This window comes from Podarcis raffonei, chromosome 8 (genome assembly GCF_027172205.1).
Source record: "Podarcis raffonei isolate rPodRaf1 chromosome 8, rPodRaf1.pri, whole genome shotgun sequence".
Lineage (NCBI taxonomy): Eukaryota > Metazoa > Chordata > Lepidosauria > Squamata > Lacertidae > Podarcis > Podarcis raffonei.
Genome location: NC_070609.1, coordinates 24632299 through 24655699, shown reverse-complemented (window position 1 = coordinate 24655699; position 23401 = coordinate 24632299). Strand labels below are relative to the sequence as shown.

Below are 23401 nucleotides of genomic sequence, written 5' to 3'. Positions count from 1 at the left end.
ACAACATTCTTAGGCGTTGTTCTGCTGTTGAGACTTGTTCTATTAATCCCAGGGAGTTAAGGGGGTGCAAAATCAAGAGTGAAGTCTCCCACAGAACAAACCTATCTCACTGTAGGGTTCTACAAACTTTGAGGGGTTGATGCAAAACATTTCTAATTGACAGAACCTTCTCCAAAAAGGAGGACAGACAGTTTTACCCCTTCTGTCACAATGGACTCCCTCAAACCACAAGCTACAAATCTGGGCTTTATTTTTTTAAAAGAATTCAGCTATACCCTCAAACGTAACTATTTATGGAACTTCATAGGTGAAAAACCACACGGGTCTCTTCACAATGGAAAGAACAACAGAAGAGAGGAGGAATATGGGTCAGTACAGTTACACATACTTGAATAATTCCTTATACACACACTCATACAAGCCCCTCTTTAATCTCCACCCAGCAAGAGGCATTGTCAGAACTCAAGGAGATTTTCCAATCAGGCAAAACACTCAAGGAGGTGCAAACTAGGCGCCGTGGGCCCTCAACAAAGATGGCCGCCCTGCCTCAGCCGTCCCCGTGAGGGCGCGCCCAGTAGGCCCTTCCCATTGATCCGGAGCGGGCGTGGAAAATGTCATTGCCGTCGCCGTCTCCGTCGGGGCCTGGAGGAGTGGGACCCCCGCGTGGCCCAACCTCGAGCGTCCGGCGGCAGTGGGAGTTGCACCGCGCCGGGGCCCCTGGCAGGTTGGCCTCGAGCCCCGCGGTGGACGCGGCCCAGCGCGGCCTGAGGGCCCGCAACGCCCTCACGGCGCTCGGCATCGGCGCGGTGGTCGTAGGAATTTATGCCTACACCATTCATTCCATCTCCCAAGAACGCTTCTTGGATGAGCTAGAACGGGATGCCGAAGTCATGCAGGCCCGAAGAGCAAAGGCTTCAGTGGAATGAGGATGACGGAGTACTTCTACTTTAAGAAGCACAGGGACAGGATGCCATCTGTGCTGCCAACTGAGGATGCGTTGGCACAGTGACCTGGGGCATCGATGCCCCCCTGCTGCTCATAGAGAACTGGCTTCTTCATCTGTTTATAAACTCTTTGCCATGCGTAAGATGTCAAAGCCTCCTAACAATTTCAGATACTGTATTTAATTTGAAAGAACAATAAATCTGTTATGTGGATTATGCTTATAAAAAAAAAGGGAGGTGCAAACTAGGGCCAGTGAGGGGTGTGTGTCCTGGGTAGAGTCTCGGGGGCCAGATAGAGTGGCTTTGGGGGCCAAATTTGGTCCCTGGGCCTGAGATTCCCCACCCTGCAGTAAGCCAGTGCTTTAGTCCAGAGCTGCACTTGCAGTTAAGAGTCCCTTGCAAATGCTTTAGATGAGAGAGATCCCTTAATGACTTACTGCATGTAAGGACGTTGCTAGCTTCTCAATGAATGGGTACAGGTTCTGAGATGCCTTCCAGCCATCTTGGAAGAAACTGGAAATGTGTTGTCGTTTTCAATCAGCAAAAGAAATGTTTCAAAAAGGGAGGGCAAGAGAGGACATTGTGAAGTTAGCTTGCATTGTCAGAGAGCCACAGCAAAACATGAGTGATCAGCTGTCACTTAAGAAGCCCCTTCACAGGAAGTGATGCGGGCAACTGGCCGGAAGCTGGAAATCCTGAGGCGCTTACTTGTGCTGTGCATGATAGAACTTGATAAGGCTCTGCAGAAAGTCTGGTCCTTGCTTCATTTGGCTTTCGTTGGCTTTCAGAAGATACTAGATGACAGGGGAAGAAAAAAGGAAAATGCCCGGTCAGGATCTAATGATAACAGATCTTTCAAAATGGTGTTGTTGGTAAAGTTGTCACTGCGAGACTACTTTGTTCTCTCCCTTTAGCTGAGATTCCTGCATCGCAGAGGGTTGGACTAGATGACCCTTGAGGTCCCTTTCAACGCTACAATTCTAGGATTAAATGACCTTTGGGGTCCTTTCCAACCCTACAATTCTGTAATTCAATATTGACTGATGCACCTTAATATTTTATGTTAGAATTTAAAATTTCAGAGTGCTTACAGTATCAAAATGAATCTATCTGGACTGGCATACTGCGTTTTGAACGCTGAGGTGCCAGTTTGCATTCTTGTTGAGTCATCAGCCACTTTGGGGGAAAGCAGCATACAAGTTGCATAAGTAAAAAATAAATAATTTTTTTTTAAAAGAAAAGTAAAACAAGCGCCTGCTTCCCTAGAAATCCTAGACACGCCTCATATCTTTCCCCTCCTGCTATTGCTCCTCTGGCACAGAGCTGCGAGCGAAGAAGGAGTGCTTCCATGTGCTGTTATTTATTTAACAGTGAAGCTATTCAAAGGGATGACTCACTCGCTGGCGGAGCCCCAACCCTTCCACCCAAATCAAGGAAGAAAGAAAAGGGGGGGAAACCACACAAAGGAAGAGGGAAGCTGCCACCCGCCCAAGACTGGGGAGCTTTTTTAACCCTTCTGGAAAACCCAACCCTTTGCAGCTCACAAGGAGCCAACAGTCAGCCTCCTCTTCCAATTTCTCGCACAACTGATAACCCCACATATCAAGATGGCTGAATGCCCCTCGGGAGCCCAAACTCACATTAACCTGTTTCACCGACCTGCAAAGACTGTTGCCTTAAGCAGCTGGGGGTGAGGAAGGTATTTCTATCCCCCAATAGCTGTACATAACATTACACCAAGGGGCCCCACAGACAGAACAGCCGGAAACTACTGCAGGAACATAAGAATCCTGAAGCCCCATCCTGGTTCTTAGGACAGCCAACCAGATGTCATTAAAGGAAGCCGCCAAGCAGGACCTGAGTGCAACAGGAAGGCAAGTCTTGCACTCACAAGCAGGAGTCCGCCATTCTGCAGCGCTCACCATCCTCGCCACGGCAAGTGTCTATTGCTCTTTGGCAAGAGTAACAAGAGGCACCTGGTTTCAGATGGAGGGCTGCATCTTTCCATGGGCAACCTCACAAGCTAATGATTAGCAGCTCCAGAAGCAACCGGTGCTAGCCAAAGACTGTTGGAGGCTGGTTCACCAGGGCGATTACGGCACTGCCCCACCAACCTCAGTCGGCTCTCAATCAGCCATCACCTGCCTATTTACTTAGATCACATTTACATCATGTGTTTAAAGTATATAAAGGTAAAGGGACCCCTGACCATTAGGTCCAGTCGTGGCCGACTCTGGGGTTGCGGTGCTCATCCTGCTTTATTGGCCAAGGGAGCCGGCATACAGCTTCCGGGTCATGTGGCCAGCATGACTAAGCCACTTCTGGAGAACCAGAGCAGCGCACGGAAACACGCTTTACCTTCCCGCCAGAGCGGTACCTATTTATCTACTTGCACTTTGACGTGCTTTCGAACTGCTAGGTGGGCAGGAGCAGGGACCGAGCAACGGGAGCTCACCCCGTCACCGGGATTCGAACCACCAACCTTCTGATTGGCAAGTCCTAGGCTCTGTGGTTTAACCCACAGCGCCACCCGCGTCCCTCATATGGCTCATATTAAAGCATATGGCTTCCCCCAAGGAATCCTGGGAACTATAGTTTTCCCACTGCAGAGCTACAATTTCCAGTACCCTTAAACTACAGTTCCTGTGGTGTGTTTTTTGGGGGGGAGACTATATGCTTAAAATGGATGGTGTGGTTGTGAGCCTACAGTCCAGAGGGTTGCATTAGCTGTCAGCTTCCCACGGCACTGCCCTTGCAGAATTCAGCAGGCAGGATGGGAATGTCACTAGAATTAGTTGGCCCTGCTCATCATTGGCTCAGTTTCCACTTCCTGTTGGCCGCCCTACCATCTGCCCCACCAAACTCAGTGGTCACTTGCCACCATGGACCCAAGGGGAACAGGGGGCAAAGCAACAGATTGGACTCTCACCTTTGTACAGCAGGCTGTGCAAACGCCAGGGCTTTACACTCACAAACACACACACACACTTAACTCAGCCTCCATCTAAGCAAGGAAGGAAGCAAGAGGCCTCACTAAGGATACATATTCAGCAAAAGCACTAGGTGAGAGTACAGAGCGCAGCTGGGGGAATCCCAGCCACATGTGGGCCCAGAGCCAAGGGTGTCACATCCTGGCTTAGAAGAAGGCACAGGGAATTATCCCCAATTCCAAGCAGAAAGTTGGGGTTGGCAGTCGGAGCCCCTGATTTCTCCCCCAGCTCTGAAAAGCTGGAGAGGGCTGTTTCAGCAGTAAGGGAAATGTGTCCCTTACAACTTGGCTACCCAGAAAAGCAGATGTGTTCTTACCTCCTGCTGTAGTAGACAGAAGGGGGTTGTGCCTGGTCTCTCATGGTGTCAGGGACTAAGGCTGCAGCGCATAGTTATGGAACTTGCTCCTGCAGGAGGCAATGACCAAGCCATCAACCAAGATGGCTTTAAAAGAGGTTTGGACAAATGCATGGAGGAGAGGGCTGCTGATGGCTACTAGTCACAAGGCTATGATCTGCCTCCACATCTACCTGGTTGTATCCATTCTGCCCCACCGATTTCAGTGGATCTGCTAGAAGCACAACTACCGATAAGTCTGGATGCCCCTATGAACGCACCTTTTCACGATATCTGCACATATTGCTCTGACAAATGCAAGTCACACACGACAGCTGTTGGTAACAGACACAAACAAGTCTTGACGCGTCCACAGCTGCGGGCCTCGCAAACAACCAGGAAATGTACAGAACTAACTAGCACTGTATTGCTAGGCAAGGCTCCCTTGCGTATTGCAACATGCAAGGAAGACAAGCTCCTTTTGCCAAGTCGAAGTCATTCTTTGGCAGGTCCAGGGCTCAGGTGGCTTTAAGCATATGCAACAAGTTCCATGGAGCCAGAGAGAATCTTTCAGAATGCAATGGAAAAAATGTTCTCCGGAGACAGCCGAGCAATGCTGCGGAGAGGCTGCCAGAGGTATGTGGTTTCCATAAATTTGTGGATTCCACCATCCAATCACCAAGTGTTTAATACACCTTTGGGACAATCCAGCGCTGTATGACTGGTTGGGAGAACAGCAGGGCTGAAACAGGCGGGGGGTGGGGAGGGGAGATGTGTAGCGATTAGAAAACATTTCCAGCTGCTTGGATTCCTTCCTACATGGGAGGGGTTGTTATCATTAGCTTTATTGTGTCTCCCCCAGTCCTACCCTGGCCTTTGGTGAAAGTTAGGCCTCTTCCAAGCATCCTTTCCAGAAAAATGCAACAGGGAAAGGTTTGGGCCTCCAGCCGAGGAGACGTTCTAAGCCCTGATGCCTGCTGAAGTTGCCCCACTTCTCCATCACAGGCGTGGCCAATGTGGTTCTCTCCAGATGTTGTTGGACTCCAACTCCCAACAACCTCAGCCAACATGGCCAATGCTGGAATATGCTCTTCAACAACATCTGGAGGGCATCATGTTGAGTATTCCCATTCCATCCTATCAGAGTTCCTTCCATCCTGTTAATTTCTTCCTTATTTGTCCTGGCTTTTCAAAGCAGGGGCAGAGAGTGTCTGGTTTGTGGACCAATCCTGGCCCACCAGGGCACCCATCTTGGCCCATGAGGCCATTATCTCCAAACCACAGCTTGCATCACTGGGTCACGTCAGCTGAAGGGAAGGGGGGGTTGGTTTCAATTGTGCTTGGTGCTACTACGCCAGCATGTCCCCCACCCTCCAGGGAATGTGGTGGCAAAGCTGACCTTCCCCCCCCCCACGCTGTGTGTCAATTTTGAGAAGTGGAAAGGACCACCCACCTATCACTCACCTGACACCATCATGATGTCTGAGATGGCCATGCCCACCTCTCAGAGTTGGCCCTGTGGAAGGGGATGGGAGATAAGGATGTGTCCCACCAGGCCAAATGGATTCCCCACCAGTTTTAACATCTCTCCCCCCCCCCAATTTAATAACTTTCTTTCCTTTTTCCTGGTTGCATGATTTGGGAAAAAGAAGGTATTTCCTCAGGCTCCCAGGAACAAACTTGTAGGCATGTGTACATGCGTGCATTGTGTGTTTAGGAGGCATACTAAAGTCAGAAAGGAGTTGCTCTCATTTGCTTTCCAGAACAGTAGCTATATTGGTCTCTCTGCGCGTTCTGTATACTCAAGGACTACCTCTCCCCACGTGAACCAACACAAGAACAGGCCTTCTCAGTGGTGGCTCCCTGCTTATGGAACACTCTCCCCCTGGAAGGCATACCTGGTGCCATCACTATCTATTTTTAGGAGCCAGGCAAAAACTTTGGTTTCTCCCCTGCCAGGCGTTTGGCCTTTAATTTGCAGGGGTTTTGATATCTGTGGCCTCCTCCAGTACCTTTTCTATAAATATGATTGTGTTTTTAGCTTTTACTTTGTTTCAGTTTTACGTTGGTTTTAATCTATGTGCTCCTTTTTTGTTGTGGCTTTGAGTTTCTTCTCATTTTAGAAAGCGACTAGTAAGTGCAACAAATAGCAATATAATAATAGCAATACACCAATAGCATCCAGGCCCCTACAGATTACCCCCAAGAGAAGGTGAAGAAAAAAAAGTTTTCTACTCCTGGGTCAAAAGAACAGCCAGAAAGTATCAAATAAGCCTCCCAGAGTTTTTAGGTTTCAGCCAAAGGGCCTAAGTAGCTGCTGAGGGCCAGTTAACCCCAAGCACCTATGCAGTTATGCCCACACAGGGCCCAGCCAAGGCTTTGCTGTCAGGGTCAGGCATCCAATCCTAGGAGGAACAAACACCATCATTTTCAGGGACTTCCTACCTCACACATCTGAAGCTGGAAAGTGCGGCGCTCCTTCTGCAGGTCCTCGGCGATTTCTGCAGCCGATGGTTCGGCCTGAATGACTCCAGATATCTTGGCTCGCTCCTTCTCCTTTTCCATCTTTGCTCTAGGGGAACGAGGAATGCCAAAGATAATGCAACAGCTACAACTCCCATCAGCCTTGATCACTGGCTGTGCTCTGACTGGAGTGCTGATGGGAGTTGGAGTCCAACAACATCTGGATGGACACAGGTTCCCCATCCCAACCACACCCATGGTTTAGAGATGATGGCGACTGTGTATGAGCCTGCGACAGCCACCAGCCTAGATGTACTAGGAGCCAGTGTGCCTCCGAATGCCAGATGCTGGGGAGAATGCAACTGGGGAGAGCACCGTTGCACCCAATGCCCTGCTTGTGGGCTTCCCATTGGCGCATCCAGTTTGGCCACTATGAGAGCAAGATACTGAACTAGATGGGTCTTTGGCCTGATCCAGCAGGCCTCTTCTTATGTTCTAACACAACTCACACCCTTTCCTGTTAAGGCAGGCTGCACTATATATTATATGTCTAATTACATAATAGTAATTATTTCTAAATTGGCACCCATACATACAAATTAGAGCATGCAATTCTACACAGGCATGTGTCTTCTATCCTTTTTACCTTGGTGGTACGTAAGTGGTGATCCTACTGCAGTTGTATTCATACAGGCTGCAAGCAAGCAGCTACATGGCAGAAGAAAATTGTCACGTGTTAAGTAGGGGTATTTTTTAAATTTCACCCATGGTATGCAACTGCTGTGGCCCATTTCATTACCTCTGTGACCAATGCAACAACTAAACACTTTTCTGTTGTTTTTTATGGGGGGGGGGAGATCCCGCAGAAATATAATGGAGATCAGAGCTAGGAAACATAAGAGTCAAACTACTGGTCCATTTAGCTCAGTATTACCCATGCAAGGATGGAGAAACCAGCTTTCCAGATGTTGCTAGACTACAACTCCCATCAGCCCCTTGCAGATCTCATCCTCCTCCCCAAGTCGGATCTGGAGGCTTCAGAGGACCTAGAACTGTCTTGCCCAACCTGGTGTCCCCAAACAGTCCCACCAGCCCTAGCCAGCAAGGACAATGGTTAATGGGGATGGGTGTTATGGTTCAATAGCATGTGAAGGGTCCACAGGTCCACCTCTCATCTATGCTGACAGATAGCAGCTATTCAAGATATCAGAAAAGAGCGTTTTCCAGTCCCTCCTGGAGAACACCACAATTGAGCCTGGGGACCTTCTGCTGGCAAGCTACAGGTTCTAGCACAGCCACCAGAATGGTACTGGAAAGCACAGCGGCACAAATAAATAAATAGCCATCTCATTGGCTGACGCCAGCTCTGCCACCTCCCATGCCGCTGAACCCACAACAAAACACCTTTGTTTGAGAGGAGATGGGGAAATGAGCCAGAGGCAGCAGGGGTTACTTACACTTTGGTCTCATAATCCTTCCAGGCCTTTTCAATCTGCTTCTTGGAATCCTGCCAAGCCAGAGGGGGGCAGAGTTAGCAGGAGAGTCCCCAAGGCGGGGGGAGGGGAAAGAGATGGGAAGAGGGGGCAGCCACCCCATACCGAGCCACCAAAACCTTTCCTCCTGCCAATGCCAGGAAAGCCGAACATATTGATTACAGCAAGGAGAAGTTGTTAGCTGTTAAGCCGTCTCAACAGAAGTATTCCCCAGGCCAGAGGCTGAAAAATCCAAGTCTTCGCTTCTCTGCACTTCAGTTGATTTCTGGACCGTAGGGCCAGTTGGCCATGGGACAGAAAGGGCATCTGTTCAGCAGGCCTGGAGCCAGAATTCTGCTATGGGGAGTGGATGTGGGGAGAGTGCTAAGGGATTCTTGTAAGAGCTTAGTAAAACAAAAGTCTGGGTTTGTTTATTTTTTTAATGCCTCAAGCGCCTAAGCATCATTCCCTAACGCCAGTGCCTTTTGCATTCATTGCTCGGAACCAAGCTGGTTTCTTACTTGGCAACTGTGCAGAAAACAGCCTGGGTGTTTGTTCATACATACATACATAGTCAAGCTCAATTTTTCAAGTGGAGATCCTTGTCAACACAGCACCAGTCATGCAAAAGAGGAAAGTAAAAGCAAGTTTGAGGCTGGACCATTAGGGCAAGTGGAGAACCGCCCACAAACTTCAGTCCACCTTCAGTCAGCACCCAACTTCCTGCTTTCTTACTCACAACCAATCCAGAGGGTTGCTCCAGTTCCCATAGTTCCCTGTGAAGAGGGATTGGTTGTTAAACCACTCTGGGAATTGCAACTCTAGAAGGAGGAAAGGGGTTTTCCCTAACAACTCCCTGCACCCTTGAGAAACTACAGCTCCCAGAATTCTTTGGGGGCAAGCAGTGACCATTTATAAAGTGGTATCAAAGGGCTTAAAATGTATGGTGTGAAAGAGGTGTGAAGTAGCTAGCCTACCTCAATAGGGAAGGACAAGAGGGGAGAGCTCAAGGGTTCCCTGTGCAGGAGAAGGGAAAAGGCAGGAGTCAAGGAGATTTATGGCGTATCTGCAGTTGCAGCCTCTGGCTTGCTATTTCGACAAACACCCCACGCCTTCAGGGTTGCACCACAGACCAGGACTTGATGACATCACTCTGCTCTGAGCCCAGGTGTCAAAGGAAAAGGCTGATGAACTGGATCCCAGGGTGTGATGCAAAAGGAAAGGGAGCTCAAGGTGGCATACATGGTTCTTCCCCTCATATAATCTCCACAGCAACCCTGCGAGGTAGGTTAGACTTAGAGGCAGTGACTGGCCACCTGAGTGGAGATTTGCACCCAGGTCTTTCACGTCAGAGTCTAACACACTCCTGGCAAATAGAAGGGGAAGAAATGGAGGCAGTGAGAGATTTTACTTTCTTGGGCTCCATGATCACCGCAGATGGTGACAGCAGCCACAAAATTAAAAGACGCCTGCTTCTTGGTAGAAAAGCAATGACAAACCTAGACAGCATCTTAAAAAGTAGAGACATCACCTTGCCAACAAAGCTCCGTATAGTCAAAGCTATGGTTTTCCCAGTAGTGATGTATGGAAGTGAAAGCTGGACCATAAAGAAGGCTGATCGTCGAAGAATTGATGCTTTTGAATTATGGTGCTGGAGGAGAGTCTTGAGAGTCCCATGGACTGCAAGAAGATCACACCTATCCATTCAGAAGGAAATCAGCCCTGAGTGCTCACTGGAAGGACAGATCCTGAAGCTGAGGCTCCAATACTTTGGCCACCTCATGAGAAGAGAAGACTCCCTGGAAAAGACCCTGATGTTGGGAAAGATTGAGGGCACAAGGAGAAGGGGACGACAGAGGACGAGATGGTTGGACAGTGTTCTCGAAGCTACGAACATGAGTTTGACCAAACTGCGGGAGGCAGTGGAAGACAGGAGTGCAGGCGTGCTCTGGTCCATGAGGTCATGAAGAGTCGGACATGACTAAATGACTAAACGACAAGGCAGCTTCCTGTGTCCCATGGCCCAAGCCACAGAGAACCATGGTTCTGTGACCTGGGCAAGGGTGCCTTGCAAGGGTGCAATCAACAAACTGCTAAAATGAGCTTCCATCAAAAGAAAACGAAAAGCAGCAAGAATCTGGTGCTCATGGGTCTATGCCCAAAGGTTGGTAAAATCCCAGAATGGGGTTGAGGAAAGGAAGAGAGGGAGGTTGATCCATCCCTCCTCTGCCTGCCTGATCACTTCCTTGCAATTACTGATGTCCACATTTTTTGAGTGAGTGCTGTGGGTATCATTGGGACATTTCACTTCCTCCTCCTCCTCCTCCCGCCCATCCCTATCGAGAGACAGAAAGCGAGAAAGTGACACTTTCCTGACACTGATCCAGAATATTGTGCTAATATCCTGAGAAATATATTGTATAGGTATGGAGCAATGTAAATGGAATTTAAATATGAATGCAGGAGATCTAGGCTCTCCACAGCTACTGTGGACACCGGCAGCCGGCTCCTCTGCAGAGTTATGCAGCTCATTTGGTGAATGCTCCCAATAAAATATGCATACGTGTGCAATTCCACTGTACCCTAATGATATACTATTATGAGGTTTAGCTGAATATGCTAAATTTATTACCACTCTTTCATTACATCATAGAAACATTTTCTGATACAGTCTTCTCCTAAAAAAAATTTAAAATAAAAAAGCAGCATGCCTGGGTTTTCTGCATAACATAATATCTACTTGCTAGCAGGGATGGGCTAAGCGGTCCAGTTCAAGGCAGGGCTACTGCAGTGTACCCCAAGTGGGGCTTCCCTTGTACAAAATGCTGCAGCATGATTGCTGGCATGAGCGAGAGTCAGCATATTGCACACCTGTGCTCAAAAATCTGCACTGGCTGCCAATTTGCTATTGGGCTGAGTTCAAGGTGTTACTATTGGTACAAAGCACTTAACGGCTTGGGACCAGATTACTTAAGGGATCGCCTTACCCTATACATGCTGACTCAATTCCTCCAGTCTGCAGAATCTTCTGCAGATTGCACTTCTTGCAATCTTGCACTTCTGCAAGTGTCGTGCCATGTTCATTCTGTGTTTGAAAGGAGCCGTTCCTTTAGCATGGCAACAACCTATACTTTGGAACTCCCTGCCTGCTAATATTGGGCAAAGATGATCACTGCACAGTTTTAGACACCTGCTGAAAACTTTGGTTACATCTGCTCCTAAATTTGTTTTAGATGTTTGTGGTTTCTTGGTTTTAGATCTTTTTAAACAGTTTTTTAAATGTTTTAAATAAGTCTATTTCATTTTTGTATTTTTCTTTTTTAACCACAGAAGTGTTAGCCACCCTAGGATCTTTTGTAAATAAGAGAGGGGTATAAATGCAATATAATAAATCAGTAAATTGCATCCCAATTCATTTAATTACACAGGCACTACATCATAGGTCTGTTTTGAGCATCTGTTTTTTCTTAAGAATGCAAGAAAAGTCCACATTTAAACTGCACACATTTTGTGGGTGCTTTTTATGTGAGATTTCCATTCTTCGGTGCGTTTGTCAAGACACTGGCACAACAGAACAAGCGATGTGTTGGGACATCAAACCATGGGCCCAGGCACCTCTGTTTGGACACATCTTCCCCAACTACAGCCTTGAGCACACACCATGCATACACACTTTTTAAAGGACACCTACCAGCCGGCTATCTTTAAGTTGCCCTTTCAGCAAGCTGTCCAGAGGAAAGGAGACAATATTGTTCAGATTCTGCACCTGGAAGAGCCACAAATAAAAACATAGGCAGCCATTAGTGCTCAGCTAGGCAGACCTTTCTACCCAGGTTGGCATTCATTTGCGATGCATTTTTATTTCAGCTTCTAACACAGATGTAGGAACCAAATCTCAGTGAAAAGCTGAAGCAAAAGTTTAATGAAGCTCATGTCATTATTTTTAAACACACACAGCATTTCATTTCATTTCATTTCATTTTATTGCTATATATGGGTTTTTAGATCAGTTCTGGTTAGAATGCCTCCCAGCTTTCCCCAAGGAATTCAGAGAACTGTATTTGGAAGAAAAACCCAGACTCCTGTGTTGGATTCTGAAGCTGTGCTCAGTGAATGAACGTTCCCGATTTAAGTTCACGAAGTCCTTCATGTCTTAAAAGGAATGGGTGAGGGGTGGGTGTCATGCTGTTTATAGCCCCATCTCTGCACACTGGCCTTACTGACCCACAGCTGGCAGTCATGCGCAGGGGCCCTGTGCACTTCAAGGTGCATGTGTGTCAAATGGCTCCATGCCACTCCCTTCATGTGCAGAAGTTCTACAAGCATACATCAGTATGTGCAGGAGGCCTCTTCACGCCAACACCAAACATTGCTGGGAGAGCTAAATAACTCCCCACGCCTGACACATTCTCTCAGTGAATGCCCTATATGCAGAGCTACACACATGCAGGCTTATCATCTGATGTGGACCGTATGCGCCCTTTATTGATTTGTTACACATATATACCACTTTTTCCTCAAGGTGGTGTACATAACTCTTCTCCCCACAACAACCCTGTGAGGGAGGTTAGGTTGAGGGATAGTAACTGGCCCAAGGTCACCCAGAGAGCCTCATGGCTGAGCAGGGATTCAAACCCTGGCCTCCCAGGTCCTAGTCCAACACTCCAACTGGTATGCCACACTGACGCTGAAGTTCCAACTGGTGTACAGCAGGGCTGGAGAACCTGCAGCCCTTCAGGTGTCATTGGGAATCCAATCCCCATCAGCCCCAGCCAGCACGGCCACTGGCAAAGCATGATGGGAGTCCAACAATATCCAGAAGGCCACGGCTCCCCATCTCTCTCACAGAGTGTGGTCCGACATGCATATCTAGGCATCCCTTTTAGCCCTCACAGCTAACTGGAGTTGGAGCCTGCAGGGCACAGTGACATCAGAGAAGGTGCACAGTCCCACTCTTCCCTCCAAAGCATGCAGCAAATGTGCCAGAGGTGGAAACATTTTACAGCCTGTGGGTCACATGACCTTCTGTGAGGTCTCCCAGTGTTATGTACTGAAGTTCTCACCCTGGGCCAGCAGGGGGATACTGTAGATAGATTTCACTCAGGTCCACATATGCAAATAAGGGATTGAAAGTGATGTTCAGTGATTGGATAGTTACAGAAAGTGGTTACAGTTGCATTGTAGTGGAGCTCTATATAAGCAGGCTGGCTGAACCCTTCAGTTCAGTTCTGTTCTGGCCTGTGAATAAACAAGAGCTGTTTGAAGAATCGCTGTGTTGTCTGATATGTTCACCCCCAACTTAACACCTAGAGGCCACATGATAGTAGTGGCTGGGGCCAGAAGCAAAAGCAGGCAGAGCAACGAATCTAAAAAATTTACTTTTGTACACTAGGCTGGTACCTTCACGCCTCTCTGTCCTCCATCCAGGCAAGCAAAAGGCATTATCGGAGTCCAAGGGCACATTCCCATGTGGGGCAAAAGATTCCTGCATTGCAGGGGGTTGGACTAAATGACCTTTGGGGTCACCCTTCCAAGCCTAAAATTGTATGGTTCTGTTATTCCAGGCAAGCAAATGCACTCCAGCAGGGTGTGAATCAGGGCTGGTGGGGGACACAGATTGGGCAGATGGGGTGTGGCTGGGGAACATGTGTGGCACAAGATGGGGCAGGGGGTGAGGGCCCCCCAAAACCAAAGAGCTTACACCCCCATTTTCCCCCTGCATTGCTGGAATCCTGTCATTAACACTTGTTCTTTTCAGAGATCTTAGCATGTGGGACACAGCATGCTTAACTAGAAATATGCTTTGCCCCTTCTATGCCACCCCCCAGATTTTTTTCTCCCTGCCAGGTGGGGTTTGTGTCTGGGGTTCCCCACCCCTGCTCTCTGCAGAGGCAGGTCCAGAAAGGGACTCTTATTTATTGGACTATGCAAGCCTCACTCCAACTAAGGTAAATATTGTTTCCTGCTCGTCTCCCCCCACTCCTCAAGCAGGCCAGATTTGGGATGGCATGCAGATATGGAAACAGTGGGGGGAGAGAGAGACTGTGGGGTGGGGAGAGAGTCTGAAGATGCTAAACCTCCTCCAATTTGTCTCACGGCAAGAGAATCCTCTTCCTGTGCAGGAGACTCCAGGGCAGCCTCAGATGGCTGCAAGGCACAAAAATGTCTGGTCTGCCCACAAGCCACATCTACTCCTCCACTGCCACAAAACCCACAGGCAAGTCAGCCCTTTCTCCCCACCTTGCAAAAGCCACAACCCACAAGTGGAAGGGGGGGGAGTCAGGTGAGAGAATCGCATGGCCAAAACCGTAACATGACCAGAGACAAAAGAAACAAGCCTGGTTCAGTTGGAGACCTGACAGCCTACAGGACTACCTCCTGAGCATCCAGAAAGTCAGTCTGTGAGTATTTAGAAAAGGATGCTATGATTACTAAGTCCCAGCATGGGTTTCTCCAAAATAAGTCATGCCAGACCAATCTGATTTCCATTTTTGATGAAATTACAAACTTGGTGGATCAGGGAAATGCTGTGGACATAATGTACAATGGTACCTCTGGATGCGAACGGGATCCGTTCCGGAGCCCCGTTCACATACAGAAGCGAATGCAGCCCGCATCCGCGCAGCTCGCAATTCGCCCCGTCTGTGCATGCGCGAGTGGTAAAACCCAGAAGTGACGCGTTCCGTTACTTCCAGGTCGCTGCAGTGCGCAACCCGAAAATACTTATCCCGAAGCTACTTCAACACGAGGTATGACTGTATCTTGATTTCAGTAAGGCTTTTGACAAAGTCCCCCATGATATTCTTGCAAGAAAGCTGGTAAAATGTGGGTTGAACAAGGTAACTGTTAGGTGGATTTGTAGCTGGTTGACTGACCGAACCCAAAGAGTACTCATTAATGGTTCTTGCAAGGAAGCTGGTAAAATGTGGGTTGAACAAGGTAACTGTTAGGTGGATTTGTAGCTGGTTGACTGACCGAACCCAAAGAGTACTCATTAATGGTTCCTCATCATCCCAGAAAAAGTGACAAGTGGGGTGCCCCAGGGTTCTGTCCAGGGCCTGTTATTGTTCAATGTCTTTATGACTTGGATGAAGGAATTGAGGGGATGCTCATCAAACTTGCAGATGACACCAAACTGGGTGAGTAGCGAAGGCCGCAGAAGACAGAATCAGAATTCAAAATGACCTTAACAGATTGGAGAACTGGGTGCAAGCTAACAAAATGAATTTCAATAGGGACAAACATAAGGTTCTGCACTTAGGCAGGAAGAACCAGATACATATATAGGATGGGGGACACCTGGCTTACTACAGTACATGTGAAAAGGATCTAGGGGTCTTGGTTAACATGAGTCAACAGTGTGACGCAGCAGCAAAAACAAAAAAAGCTAATGCTATTCTAGGCTGCATCAACAGAAGCATAGTGTCCAGACCATTCTATTCAGCCTTAGCCAGACCACATTTGGAATACTATGTCCAATTCTGGGCACCACAATCTAAGCAGAATATTGATAAACTGGAATGTGTGCAGAGGAGGTTAACCAAGATGATCAAGGGTCTGGAAACTAAGCCTTATGAGGAGCGCTTGAAGGAGCTGGGTATGTTTTGCCCCTGGAAAAGAGGAGACTGAGAGGAGATACGATAGCCATCTTCAGATATCTTAAGGGCTGTCACATGAGGAGGGAGCATGCTTGTTTTCACCTGCTCTGGAGAATAGGACTTGAACCAATGGCTTCAAGTTGCAAGAAAGGAGATTCCGACTAAGTATTCGGAAAACATTTCTGACAGTAAGAGCTGTTCAGCAATGGAAAAGACTCCCACGAGAAGTCCTCCCTTGGAGGTTGGATGGCCATCTGTGATGGATGCTTTAGCTGAGGTTCCTGCATTGCAGGGAGTTGGAATAGATGACCCTTGGGGTCCCTTTCCAACTCTAAGTTTCTATGATTCTAAGTCTCGGACCAACCTCTCTTGGGAGGGAAGAGGAGGAGCGAAGAAAATAAAGAAAATCCACCCTGCGAGTTTTATGTGGCTGTGCTGAAGAACCTACACATGAAAATAAGTCAGTGCCACCCACTGACATGCTGACTCAGAAAAAGCAAAATGGAACCACGGCTGTAGATTGTGATCAAGTACAGATGTGCTACAGGCACAGCTGAAGAAACCACAGCGCAGCTCTGAAGAGCATAGGAATCGGCCTTATACTGCATGCAAATACAGATGCTCCACCACTGAGCTACGGCCCTTCCTGGGCCATCGGGTGCTCAGCTTGTTTCGGTGAACCTTGCAGAACAGTATTCCTGGTGAGGCATCCTCCTCCCTTGCCCCCAAGGGTGGGCAGCTAGGTTAGGGAGTGCAGGGCAGGCTCTGTAACCTCCAGGACCTTGCTGCCACTCCCTGACAACCAGCATTTCTGGCTGCCTCAATTCTGCTTCATGGTAGGACCAGTCCTGTTCAAAGAACTTTACAGAAGGCAACAGCCACTCCTGTGACGTCACCATTTTGCATCAGCATGCTGGGTCTGCCTAAGGCGGAAGTAGTCATAGGATGGCCACTTATGCAACAACAAAATTTGAATATGAATATGGATGGGAACACAGGAAGTTGGCTTATACCTCAACAGACTGTTGGGTCCTTCTATCAGCGTTTCTCAAACTTGGGTCCCAGCTGTTGTTGGGTTACAACTCCCATCATCCCTGACCACTGGTCCTGCTAGCTAGGGATGGTGGGAGTTGTAGTCCAACAACAGCTGGGGACCCACGTTTGAGGAAACACTGACTCAATACAAAGCCTACAGTGGATGGTAGCACCTCTTCAGGGTTTCAGGCAGGGGACATTCCCAGTCCTACCTCCACGGTCACAGGCAGAAAACGCTTCTGAATACCACTGCAGAAAACTGCAAGATTGGAGGGGTTCTTTTGCACTCAGGTCCTGCTGTTTCCTATAGATATCTGGTTGGTCATGGTGATAACAGGACACCAGGCCAGATGTCCTGAGCTGGAGAGGCCAGGGATTGAACCTAGGACCTTCTGCATGTAAAGGAGATGCTCTGTCATTGAGCTACAGGCCTAGGTGTGCCAATTTAGAAAGAACTACTATAATCTAAATAGAAATACAATCCATCACACCATAAGACTTTGAGCATATGACCAGTGTGCTGTCCAGCACAGCAGCTCAAGTCTGCTGTCCAGGATCTAACTGCAGAAGGGTGACTTCAAGGCCCCTCCTGCTCTCCTTTTCTTAGAGTTCTTGATATTCAAACCAAGATGTCAGGGACTGGCTGGACACTGAGGAGTGCTGGCTGGCTATTGAGGAGTGGGCACTGGAAGAAGCGGAGGTTGCAGACTGACTTGGAAGAAGGTAACTGGGGGAACCTGTAACAGCTGGGAGACGAGAGTCAGAAGTGCAGGATTGGAGAATGAAGAACAAGAGCAGGAGGAGGGAGAGATCGGTCAAGCTGGTGTAGACTCAAGGGCTTCCACACCTTGTCCTCCTCCTCCTGATCCCACCTCTCCTGCTCCACTTTTCCCAGGACCAGAAGAAGACTGAAACAGGAGGAGCAAAAGGTCACATGCTGGTGGAGTCTTTGCACCTGCTTGCACGCAGCTTGGGTGGAGGAGATACATAAGCTGAGGTCGGTGGGTGGGCCTCTCTGTTGCGGCAACTGCATCATCAGGTGCACACCTAGGGGTGGCTGAGAGGCGTAGGATTGATGGACGTGCCTTTTCCTAACTTCTAAGTGTCCTTTTGACAATAAAGAGTTAATTCTTGACATTCCGTGCCTGTCAACACTGTGACACAAGCTTGGGACTGGACACTTCTTCAAACCTACAGGGCTGTCCTCTCTAAAGCAGGACACAGGTTCACCCCTAGGTAGACAACATGGTGCCCTTTAAGCACTGCTGGAGTCCCATCAACTCCGGCCAGCATAGTGAAAAATAACAACATATCCTAAGAGCCTGCTGGACCATGCCAGTGTGGTGTAGTGGTTAAGAGCAGTAGACTCATAATCTGGTGAACTGGGTTCGCTTCCCCGCTCCTCCACATGCAGCTGCTGGGTGACCTTGGGCTAGTCAAACTTCTCTGAAGTCTCTCAGCCCCACTCACCTCACAGAGTGTTTGTTGTGGGGGAGGAAGGGAAAGGAGAATCTTAGCCGCTTTGAGACTCTTTCAGGTAGTGATAAAGTGGGATATCAAATCCAAACTCCTCTTCTTCTTCTCTCAAGGTGGTCAACCAGATTGCCTATGGGAAGCCTGCAAGCAGGACTGGAGCACAACAGCACTTTCCCCCTCCTGTGGTTTCCAGCAACGGGCATTCAGAAGCATTACTGCCTCCAACAATGGATGCAGACCACAACCACCAGGGTTAGTAGCTGGAAGGTCAGGGAGCTGTTTCCCAGCAACATCTGGAGGGCATCATATTAGCTACCCTAGTCTAAAGTGGCACATACCCAAGCATTGTTTTCATGTGCTCTTCCGCTAGAGCCATATCAAACAGGGGTTTTCCCCCCCTTTCCTTCCTTCCACATTTTCCCTTCCACATCTTTATTTTTTCTTTCTTTCCTTCCACATTTGCAAGGGGGCTGTAATATGAGACATGGGGCTTCTGTTTAAACCAAACATACCCAGCCAGAGCCTGCTCTAGCACACAGAACCCACAGCACAGTTCCTTCAGTCCCCAGCCATAAACAACATAGCCGCTGCCCAGAGGTTTCCGATTTACGTTAAAGGGGGAAGCTGAGGGAGGGGCCAGGAAGAGATCACCATTAGTGGCAACAAGAAGCAAAGTCACACAGATGCAGCCCATGTTCCTTCTCCCTCTGCCCAACCAGTACAAATACAAACACTAATGGTCCTTTTTAGGGACAGGTGAGAAAAGAGTTGAGTTTGCATTTGAAGGCAAACTTTTAGAACAATTTGCACACCAGAACACAGCAACCCTCCAAAAGTCGTACTACTTCGAGTATCACCAACCCGGTGATATGTACAAAAATGCATATACTAGGGTAAGCACACACCTATAAATATCTACGTTAGTGAAAACAATGGAATAAAATGCTTTCCTTAGGGGAAATAGCTTTGCAAAACTTGTGTATGTTGGGCAAAACTGCATACAGTGGTACCTCTGGTTAAGAACTTAATTCGTTCTGGAAGTCCATTCTTAACCTGAAACTGTTCTTAACCTGAGGTACCACTTTATCTAATGGGGCCTCCCACTGCTCCTGCGCGATTTCTGTTCTCATCCTGAAGCAAAATTTTTAACCTGAGGTACTATTTCTGGGTTAGCGGAGCCTGTAACCTGAAGCGTCTGTAACCTGAGGTACCACTGTATAAAAATGTGTATTTTGTACAATGATTTCTCACTAAGATGTTGATGAATCTTCATGAGGACACACACACACACACACACACACACACACACACACACACATATGCAAACTGATGTGGAAATGGAAAACTGAACTGGAGATTGTAAAAATAAACAACTGAAACAGAAATTGACAGATTCACTCACTCCTAGTTCTTTCAAGAGTTCCCACCATATTCATAAAAATCCTTCCCTCAAACAGACCACCTCGTAGCAGCAGCCTGCTTTGTGATAATGGGCCCCAGCATCAACACAGGACACATAGCTGGAAACACAGCAGTGCGGAAAACACGCCTTACGGAAATGCAGTGGTTGAAATATAGGAACCTATTGCCCCAAACAAGACCGGCACATTCACAATTGCATCACCTTCCAGAGAGGGAGTTATCTCCGTTGCTTCGGCTGAAACAGATTCCCTTAAAGTCTTGAAGAACGTAATTGCATTAATTACGGCCTAAGTTTTTGCAGGCCTGAATCCACCTCATCAGATGTGCATGAGAAAGAGGACTGTAAGCCTCCAACATTAATGTCAGAATAATAAAGATCTTTTTAAAGGGGCTGCAGAAAAGACTCTAGCCACATCCACACTGTACATTTAAAGCAGTGTGGTGCCACTTTAAAAAGTCATGGTTTTCTCCCACCATGGTGCTTTAGATGTATGCTACAAATGTGGCCCTAGCTAGCAACAGTAACCACTGGACTGGGGCTTATGGGAGTTGTAGAGGTTAAGGAATTTTGGCATATTCATTTCTTTTAAAGAAGCAGGTCCCATATTAAAAGTGCCAGGTCTGGTTGAATATCCCCTCCCTCTAAATAGGTGGTGTACACATTTGGATTGAGAAGAAGAATGCAGTGGAGACATTTGACGGAAAAGAAAAGCAGACCTAATGCCGCCCCTTACCAGGTTTTTGAAAAGTGCCGTCACTTCCCTGGTGAAGACAGCCAGATTCAAGAATCCCGTGGAAAGCTCATGATTGTTCTGAGAAAGGTGGTTGTTGCCAAAGTTCTCCAGAGTTTCGCTGTACTGCTCCTCGTTCTCCACATGCGCTAAGGAAGAAGACACAAAAATCAGGAGAAAGGAAGGTTTCTGCTGGATCCCGATACCCACAGAAGTCAGGGAAGAAGCAAAGCAGTGTGTGGAATTTGAACATGGAGACAGCCCTGCAGGATCAGACAAGAGCTTTATACTGAACCACATTCACACCATACATTTAAAGCGCTATGGTACCGCTTTAAGCAGTCGTGGCTTCTGCTGTCGTTTGTTAAGGGAGCTGAGAGCTGCCATCACAGAGCTACTAGTCCCAGAGTAGTTTAACCATCAATCTCTTTTGCTAGGCAACTCTGGGAGATGTAATTCAGTTAGGAAAATAAGTCTCAGCGCCCTTAAACAAACCAGAGTTCCCAGAATTCCCTGGGGGGTGGGGGAAGCAACGACTATTTAAAGTGCTGCCAGTGTGTTTTAAATGTATAGTATGAATTTGTCCTGGCTCGTCGTCTTGTTTCTCACCGTGGCAAAGCAGACACCTCTGGGAATCGAATAAGAAGGCATGAGGGCAAGAGAGCTCATGTTCCCCAACAACGAATAGTTAGAGGCATGCTGCCTCTGATCCTGGAGGTAATCTATATCCATCATAACCAGCACCCATTAATAGCCCAGCAGGAACACCAACTGGCAGGCATTATGCAGGCATGTGCTGAATTGTGCAAAGCAATTTTGTGGCAGTGGTGCTGGGTGTGCACCAGCAGCTGTGAGGAGAGGGCTGTGTGGTGCATACTTGAGCCTCTTCCACTGCATCTCCAGCAACATCCGACACCCACACTGCAGATTATTTATTTATTTATTGACTTCCTTCCTTCCTTCCTTCCTTTCATTGCATTGCATTTACAGAAGAACCTCTACGACTGCCTCTACTTGGGCCCAATCCAAGTTGCGACCGCGGCAAACTCATAAGTAAATACCGGGTTTGCCACGATTCATGCACGTGCAGAAGCGGCTTCTGCCGTTTGCGCACACGCAGAAGCGCGCTGCCGCTGTCTGCACATGTGCAGAAGCGTGCTGCCGCCGAATGCGCCAGTACACAATGGCACTTCTACCAGCGACCCGGATCGACTTACGGACAAACCTCCAGAACTGATTACGTCCATAAGTAGAGGTTCCACTGTATATCACCCCTTTCCTTGAAGTAGCTCAAGGTGGCATACTCTTCCCCATTTTACCTTCACAACAAATCAGGATGAGGGACTGTGACCGGCCCAAGATTATCCAGCAAGCTTTATTTGGAATGAGGCCTCAGGCAAACAACAGCCCTGAGCACTTCCAGTCTGCTTACACCAGTAAAGGGCGTGGCCCAACACTGTGGTCCTTGAGCTCTTGGGTCCAAGAATATTAGCAGCGAGAGAAACCTGAATTGCCTCCAACACCATCCTTTAGGCCTCTTGAATGAATCTGAGGTGCATGTGTGGCATATACAGAGACTGTGGGCTACCTTTGAAGGTGACTCGGAAACTACAACTAATCTAGAATGCAGCAGCTAGACTGATGACTGGGAGCAGCTGCTAGGACCATATAACACCAGTCCTAAAGGATCTACATTGGCTCCCACTACGTTTCCGAGCACAATTCAAAGTGTTGGTGCTAATCCTTAAAGCCCTAAATAGCTTTGGGCCAGTATTCCTGAAGGAGCTTCTCCACCCACATCCTTCCGCCGGGACACTGAGATCTAGCTCCAACAGTCTTCAGCCGGTTCCCTCACTGCAAGAAGTAAACTTACAGGGAACCAGGCAGAGGGAACCAGGCAGATGGGAAGGCGTTCCGCCCTGTGGAACGCCTTCCCATCAGATGTCAAGGAAATAAACAACTATCTGACCTTTAGAAGACATCTGAAGGCAGCCCTGTTTAGGGAAGTTTTTAATGTTTGAGGTTTTGGTGTGTTTTAAGCATTTTGTTGAGAGCCTCTCAGAGTGGCTGGGGCAACCCAGTCAGATGGGCAGCATATATATATCATCATCATTATCATGGGCTAGGGGCCCCCTTCACCAACCTGCTGCCCTCCAGATGTTGTTGAACAACAACTCCCATCAGCCCCAGCCAGCTTGGGAAGGATGGGAGTTGTAGTCTAGCAACTGGAGGGCAGAGGGTCCTGAATCCTTCACTTGTGCTGTTCTAGGGCAAGAATGCTCAGTGCAGATTTTGTTATGCCTTCGCTTCAAGAGATCCTAATTCAGAAGTCTTGTGTTGCAATTTATATATTTTGAAAGCGGATTGCACAAGGCTGACATCAGCTAAACCTTGCACCAAGGCAAATTGCGTTCCTGCTGCCAGCACAACCTCATAAAATCTCCCAATATGTTTAGCTGCAAAGAAGGCTGTCACAGAATGTTTACAAACAGCACAGCTTCTGTGGGGAAAGCAAAAGGTCAGTCTGGTGATGGGGCAGCTGGGAGAGGGCAAATCCAGATCCCAATTCATATATCCCACCAAAGAGAGTCATCTTGTAGGGTCACCAGACTTTGCAGGTGACGGACTGTGAACTAGACCAGGGTGAAATGCTAAGAAAGAGGTTAAAGGGGGTTTCTCCAAAATCCAGAAGAAAAGAAGGGCAGAGCTGAAATCAGAAAACCAAGAAGCTGGAGAAGCAGGATCTGGGAAATAGTCCAGCATTAAAACTCTGTAAAAAGCCACTGTCTATTAGCATGAACAATACTGAGCGAGATGGACCAATGGTCTGACTGTGTAGAGCAGCTTCCCAAGTTCCTTGATTGTTTGAAGTACAACAGCAGGGATCATTCGGTTAGTAGCCTAAGGGTTCATTCTAATGACAGTTAAGACAGCCA

At 48.0% G+C, this 23401-nt stretch overlaps 1 protein-coding gene across 2 annotated transcripts in view; it reads right to left on the bottom strand.

Moving 5' to 3' along the window:
- ASAP3 (ArfGAP with SH3 domain, ankyrin repeat and PH domain 3) overlaps nt 1–23401 on the bottom strand; it is a 71406-nt gene that overhangs the window by 24561 nt on the left and 23444 nt on the right. For both annotated transcript variants that reach the window (XR_008331736.1, XM_053398610.1), the window contains exons 3-8: nt 20469–20614; nt 11895–11969; nt 8189–8238; nt 6714–6840; nt 1653–1738; nt 1382–1457 (exon numbers count right to left, since the gene is read on the bottom strand). Coding sequence is in view for 1 of the 2 variants with exons in the window: in XM_053398610.1 (XP_053254585.1) it covers nt 1382–1457; nt 1653–1738; nt 6714–6840; nt 8189–8238; nt 11895–11969; nt 20469–20614 (560 nt within the window). In the remaining variant the exon portion in view is untranslated. The remainder of the gene's footprint in view (nt 1–1381; nt 1458–1652; nt 1739–6713; nt 6841–8188; nt 8239–11894; nt 11970–20468; nt 20615–23401) is intronic.